The sequence below is a fragment of the Anopheles cruzii genome, chromosome X (genome assembly GCF_943734635.1).
Source record: "Anopheles cruzii chromosome X, idAnoCruzAS_RS32_06, whole genome shotgun sequence".
Taxonomy (NCBI): Eukaryota; Metazoa; Arthropoda; class Insecta; order Diptera; family Culicidae; genus Anopheles; species Anopheles cruzii.
The window spans coordinates 6,049,117-6,056,165 of NC_069143.1; the positions used below are offsets into that span (position 1 = coordinate 6,049,117).

The following is a 7,049-nucleotide window of genomic DNA, read 5'->3' on the forward strand; positions in this document are numbered from 1 at the left end:
TGGCGCCGAGCACCCCCCCCCCCCCCGGGCCGAGCACTTCGCAGAGGTGCGGCAGAACTTGGAGTGATGGGAAGCCGGCCGGTGCTGGTATACTAGATACTAACCACTTGTCACTTTTCCCTAATTTCTCCTAAGTGTCTCCTCCTATTTCTGTCTCGGAACGTCGGCCAGCTGGTGGTGTTTGGGGTGGGGGGGGGGGGGGGGGTGTCGAATGCTAATTAGAGGGCGCGTCGGCGCGAGCGACCGGCGGCCGAGGAGTTGGCAGGTAGCACTGGTACGTGTCTGCGTGGATTGAGAGCATGCTGCTTTTCCCTGGTCAAGTATACGTGGACGTCGAGCGGAAAGTCGGTTGGCTGGTCGGTTGGCTGGTCGGTCGGTCCGTCGTAGGCAAGAAGCCAAGAGGACCAACCACGGAGCTAACTCATCGTTCAATAAGTCCCGAGACTACCATAGAAATGGCGCTAATAATGCCATTCATATACCAGGGTTCGAAAGTACCAACCTTCAGATGAGGTGTGTCAAAATTTGATGTAATTCGAAGCATAACCAAGAAAGCTAGTGGTTAAAGTGACGCTACTTTTGAAATCCTGAAAAAATTGACCAAAACGAGTCCTGTGTGTTGATATAACATTGTTTTCTAATGGGAAAAAACACTGTTCAAGCTCAGCAATGGCTTGAAAAACGTTATCCGGACTCTACTCCGTCGAAACCAACCATTTGTCGGTGGAATGCAACTTCAAACGCGGTCGTGCTGATACAAATGATGCGGAACGTTCGGGTCGGCCAAATGAGGCAGTAAACCCCGAAAACACCAAACAAGTATTGAAAATCGTGATGGGTTGCCGCAAAATGAAAGTGCACGAGACAGCTAAGATGATGAACAATCAACTGGTAGTGCATTTACTATTTTGCACCAAAAATCGAATATGAAAAAGGTTTTTTTCAAGTGGGTGCCGCGTTTGCGCACATTGGAACAAAAGCCACCATGGCACAATTCAATCAAAACGATGACCAAATTCAACGAATTAGGCTTCCAACTGCTCCTCATCGTCCGTACTCGCCGAATCTGGCCCCCAGCGACTACTGGCTCTTTACGGATCTCAAAAAGATGCTCCAGGGAAAAAGATATGGCTCGAATGAGGAGGTGATCGCTGCTACTGAGGCTCATTTTGAGACAAAAAACAAATCGTGCTACAAACATGGAATTGAAAAAATAGAGAAGTGTGGAATGGTTGTATTACACTTTAAGAAGAGTATGTTGATGAATAATAAACAATTTTGCCGATAAAATGTTGTTTTCATAGTTAGTCTCGGGACTTATTGAACGATGTGTTAGCTGGCAGCTGGATAGCATCAGCAGGCATTACTACCAGGTTCGTTCAACCGATCTCGAAACGATATCGCATCACGCGACGTGTCATCGGATTTGGGTGTTTGGGACACCCCAAAAAGACCGCATCCGTTGATCCGAGATTTGCTAACGAGGCAACAACTGCCGAACAGCCAGTTCAATTAATGACAGTCCCACAGTCACTCGCCACTTCGTTCGCTTCATTCGTTCTAGTCCCATCCCGCTCGACCGCCGCTGGATGACCCGACCCGGCGATGGGTCCTGGCATGCGAGCAGAGGGCCCGACACCAGCACTCGAGCCCGGGTGTGTTAATTAGCTCTTCTCACGCCCGCCCCCTCCTAAAAAACTAAAGGCTTGCGATATCCCATATCGCGCCAGTTCATGAAGCAATTGGCCATTCCGAGTTCAGGCCGGCTCATTCATGTCGTGTGTGTCTCCTCGAGGTACCGCGCTGTCTGCAAGGTAGGTTCCCACTTGTTACGTGCTCAATTGTAGGGGTGGGTGAGTGCGAGCGCAAACGGCAATTAACACTCGATATCGATATCGCCTGGCAGTGACTTGGAAGTGAGTCGGCCAGTAACTCTGTGCCGCCTATATCGCTCTCGCTCCCAGAGCCTGGAACCCGACACTGCCGCGATGTTTCAGTCGCTATTGTTCCAGACTCACCCCACTCCTTTGACTCCAAATAAATTGGCGGGTAGGCTAGGGCGGGGGGCGCTCGGCGGCATCGACTTTCCCCCCTTTCCCTACGACGATCATATCATAGCGGTGCCGGTGCCGCAACGGAATCGTCGTCGTCGTCGTCGTCGTTGTCAATCTCAATTCCCGCACCCGCAGCCGATAGGCACCCCGATGGCTGGCAGGCAGGCTGGCTGGGCCGTGCTTGGCCCAACGCAAGCCGCCGTCCGTCTGGATGCCTATGCTAATGTGGCCGGCGAACTGCAATATTTTTCCGTGGCTCCAAAACAGCAAACATAACATAACGCAAGGTATCAGGTTCTTTGCCCGTATATTTTGTTCTGTGATTAGCCATTCTCTTTCGCCGACCCCCCCCCCCCCCTTTTCCACCCCTTCCTCTCTCTCTCTCTCTCTCTCTCTCGCAAGCACACACACACACACACACACACACACACACACACACACACACACGATATTTCTATCTTTGTCTGTTTCGATGTTCCGTTTTTGATCTTCTCCAGATACTTTTTTCGTTTTGTTTGTTTTTTTCTTCCAAGTTTACCCGCTTCCTTCGTTTCCGATCCACGCACGTTTCGTCATCGAGGCAAAGTGCCCTGCTACACACTCAGTTATCCTTTCGACTTCGAAGGCTTGTGAAAAATGCTACTACAGGGTGGGTAAGCGTAATAAGCGTTCTCTTCTTCATTTGGTTATAAAATGAAAACGACTAAACATTTTTCGATGCTTAAACTGCTTCATTTGAAAGGTTGATCATCAAATTTTGTGTGTTAAAAATAACAATTTCGCTCAAATGTACCCCACCGTTGGTAAGGCAGTAGCCCATTCGGTCGACCCAATTTTTGACAATTTTTTCTGTCTGTCTATGGCTATTTCAATTTCGCTCTTGAGGTCATTAATAGTTGCTGGTTTGCTCGCATAACATTTATCTTTCACCGCTCGCCAAAGATAATAGTTCAATCAATCTCAAATCGCAATTTCTTGGAGGCCAAGCCACAACACCATTTCTGCTGCATATTCGCTGTCCGAAGATGCGACGCAAACCATCGATCGTGGCTGTCGCTGTATGGCAGATAGCCCCGTCCTGTTTCCAACAAAAAATGTGAACCAAGTTCTCAGCTTCAATTTCGCACGAAGAACCAATCAGCCGACATTGCTCGGTAGCGTACGCCTTCGACGGTTCCGGCGGCCGATGTCGCCATCCCAAAATCGGCACCGAACAGTCACTCGTTTTGGGTGCATTGGATTCTCTTGCACGACGACGTGTGGTATCGATATCGATATCACGATATCGAAACGTTCCAGTTGAAGAACTTTGTAAGTAAGTTTTTAATGTTTCCCAGCTTTCTCCATGCGTATAGCATGGACCCATTTCGTAAATGAATCTAGTTTGACGTTCTAAACGTTAAAAAATTGGTAGTTCAAAAAGAGAACGCTTAATTGACCACCCTGTATTGGCCCTTTTCGGAGTCTTCTTGTGTTTAGTGTTAGTGTCAGTTCGACTTCTAAGTTTTGTTAAGTTGTCAATTAGGTTTATCACTTGAGCGGATCCCTGGAGCACTGTTCCTGTGTTCGACACTAGAGTGCTGTTCCTGATCCTTGAATTTGTCGTGCACTATGGCCGCCTACATTAAGATAGTAAAGGAGACCGTGTCGATGACGATGGTTACTACTACGGGCTACTGTCGTCAGCGGCGGCGTTGACCTTAATGTTGTTTTGCTGCTCAAAGTGTATCGTGTCAGTGGTTCGATTGTGAGTTGTTTTTAGTAGCATAAGATTAATGGTCATTTTGACTATCCGGAAGCATGTCAACAGCGCCATGTCGATCCTTTTTTTCTCTCCCTCTCTCTCTCCGCTCGAAGTGAGCTGCAGCGAGGTTGCACTGAGCTGGTTGTCAACACAACACATTCCATCTCCTGTGCAAAGATGAGTTGTGTGTGTATGTGTGTGTGTGTGAGTGTGTTAGGTTTAGGTATTGTTTGCCCAGTGCCGGTCTTCCGGCGGTCCGTTTTGCTCGGTCCTTTCGTTCGTTCGTCGTCCGCGAGGCCCAAAATCCGATCCGACCGATAATGTCCGACCGGCCGGCAGACGGAGACCACGCATCACCGCACTTTCGATCTCCGCCACACACACACACCCCGTGATGTATCTACCGGCAGCTGGCCATGCCGCCGTGCCATTTAGCAGCGTGCGTGCGTGTGTGAGCAAAGGATAATGAAAAGTGAAACATCGAAAACGGCGGTTGTAGGAGCCGAGCGAACGGCCAGCCGAGAATGGCGAAAGACACACACACACACACACACGGAATGTACCATACCGAAAGGACACCCAAGACCAAGACGCGCGGCCCGGCCGTCTGCGCAACTGCTGGAAGTAATTAAAAGTGAGGTACCGAAAACCCCCGGGGGGGGGGGGAGAGCGAGCGAGCCACTTGAGAAGAATGTGTGGATGGTCACCGGTGTCGTGCGGTGTGCCAACGGGGGGTGGGGTCTTGCGGTCCTGCAGAGCCAGGTCCGTGCCGAGATTTGGGTGGTCTGCCAGCAGCAAAACAAACTTCACCCCGCGGACGAAGCAGTGAGGTCCTGTTGCGCTTCCGATGTACCGGGCACACCACCCCAGATCCTTGCGTCATGTTGCGCCCGCACACACACACACACCATACCGAGGTGCGCCGTGCAGCTTTCGCGCGTCTCGCGTCGTGGGTGTGAGAGATGAGGGATGCGAGCAGGAGCAGGAGAGGAAGCGGCAAGGAAAAAGAACGCAAACGCGCTTCTCGTGCTCTCGTACTCCCGAATGGGCTCGGTTTCGCTAAGATTCCAAAACGAAAAAAAACACCAAACAAACATTTGGACCGCTTTTCCTCCGCAGGTTTGACAGCCAGGTCTGACAGCCAGGCCACCCTGGTCAGACTGTTGGTCGAGTGACGGTCGGAGAAGAGAGTACCACACCGCCGGGAAAAGGTCGGCCGGATGCGTGGCTTCAAATGTTCTGACATTAGGCCCGATTATCATTCTCTAATTGACTACTCAAGCGGTCACCTGAGTTCACTTTGCTATCGGCGCACGCCGTTTGAGCTCTCAAACGGACTGGATGAACGCTTTTTGTGGAAAGCTTTCGGCTGGATGAACTTGTTCACTCGAGTTCAACCGAGTTGTCACGGCATTATGGTTTTCAAACGGAGACTCGAAGTTGACAATCGAGTTTCCGTCAACTTTTTGCAACGGAAAGTGCCGTCCGGTTAGGATGTCTTTGATTTTATCAATTATTTTGTATTGTTTATGCTGCGCCGTGCAAAGATAGTGATACTTTCAAAGATAGTTGACAATGCGACAACGAGGACAATGCCGTCACGTCATGTGGTAGGGATGCAGGTAGAGCCGCTGGGGAAACCCAACAAATGTCAACGGGGAACGGTCGATCGGTCGGACGGTCTCAGTTACGGCGCCCAGAAAAGGCCCCAGATCGGCCGCTTAGGATATCCTTAGCGTACCGCGTACTACGTACCTTTGCACTCGTTGGCGTCGCGTACCGTGCCGCGGCCCCACGGGCGATCGAAGTAGAACGGCTTGCAGCGCTCGCAGTCCCGGCCGGCCGTGTTGTGCTTGCAGTCGCACTCCAGCTGCTGCTGCTGGCCACTTCCGCCCTCGGTGGCGCCCTTGACGCAGCGGGCCGCGTGTCCGTTGCACTTGCACCGGCCGCCGACCGCGAAGTCGGACAGCGCGTACGTGAGGACCCCGGAACCGCCGGCCAGCTCGCGACCCCCGGACGGCAGTAGGAAGTCAGCCGCTTTCTTGGGCACCCCGCCAAACTTGCCGCCGCCGAGCAGCTCGGTTGATTGCTGTGAACCGCCGTGCTTGGAACCGCCGCCAGACGAGCTGGAACCGCCGCCGCCATTGCCGCCGCCAGCGCCCGTCGTGGCCGGCTGCAGACGGTGGAAGATGACGCGGATGTCGGTGGCCGTCACCCAGTCCTGCAGGATGACGGAGCTATCAAAGTCCGGCGCCGACGGGCGGCCCTCGAGGGTGCTGAACGCGATCCGGGAGCCCTGGACGCCGTCGACGCTGTAGCGGTTGTGGTCGACGCAGCGCGCCTCCTGCTCGTTGCTGGCGGAGATGGCGGCCCGCGTTGGCCGCCCGTACAGCTTCCGGCACTGGGAGCTGTAGAACTGGAACGGCAGCCAGTTCTTGCCGAAGTCGGCGCTCTTGTAGATCGCCATCGAGTCGGGCCGGAGCGCGTACGGGCAGAACGAGAGGCTGACGTACGTCAGCTCGAACTTCTTGCCGAGCGACAGCGTCAGGGTGACGTTGTCGGGCGTCCCGGCGTCCAGCGACCCGGCCCGTGGCTCCGACCGCCAGCAGGTGACGTTGTTCGAGTTGTGCACGTCCGTCAGGGCGGCCGCCGGGTAGCGCTTGGTCGGGTCGGACGCGTCGCAGATCTCGCAGGTCGGGTCCGCCTCGCGCCCCGGTGGCCCCTCGCGCTGGTCACAGTAGCGGGACGGGCGGTCGTGGCCACAGATCGAGGACGCCTCGATCGGCACCCCGAACGCGGCGTTCACAAAGTCCGGCATGCAGCGCCGCGGCCGCCCCTCGTCGTAGCACGGATCATTGGCGGATGCGGCCGTACCGCTACCACCGACCCCGTGCGCCCCCAGTCCACCTCGCAGGAACGGGCCCCCACTGCCACCGGGTCCCGTTCGGTGGCCGCCCCCCCCCGCTAGCCGCCGCCAACCCCACGGTGGCCACCGCCACCAGCGCTATCATCCTGCCCAACAGTACTACCACCACCACCATCGTCATCATCGGTGGTCGACGACGACGACGACGAGGACGAGAGATGTCCCTGGAACTCCTGCTTCGTTAGCTCGCTGGCTGGCTCCAATCACTAGACACACAAAACAAACGCACGCCCACCTACACACACACACACACACAGTATCTATGCCCCTGTATACCTGCAACACAATGGATGAGCGAGAGAAAGCGAGTGAGAGAGAGAAAGAT

At 54.0% G+C, this 7,049-nt stretch overlaps 1 protein-coding gene across 1 annotated transcript in view; it reads right to left on the minus strand.

The window, feature by feature from the left end:
- LOC128278227 (netrin-B-like) overlaps positions 1-6,809 on the minus strand; it is a 41,135-nt gene extending 34,326 nt beyond the window's left edge. The window contains exons 1-2 of the mRNA XM_053016909.1: positions 6,778-6,809; positions 5,554-6,725 (exon numbers count right to left, since the gene is read on the minus strand). Coding sequence (XP_052872869.1) covers positions 5,554-6,725; positions 6,778-6,809 — 1,204 coding nt within the window. The remainder of the gene's footprint in view (positions 1-5,553; positions 6,726-6,777) is intronic.
- Between the last annotated feature and the right edge of the window lie 240 nt (positions 6,810-7,049).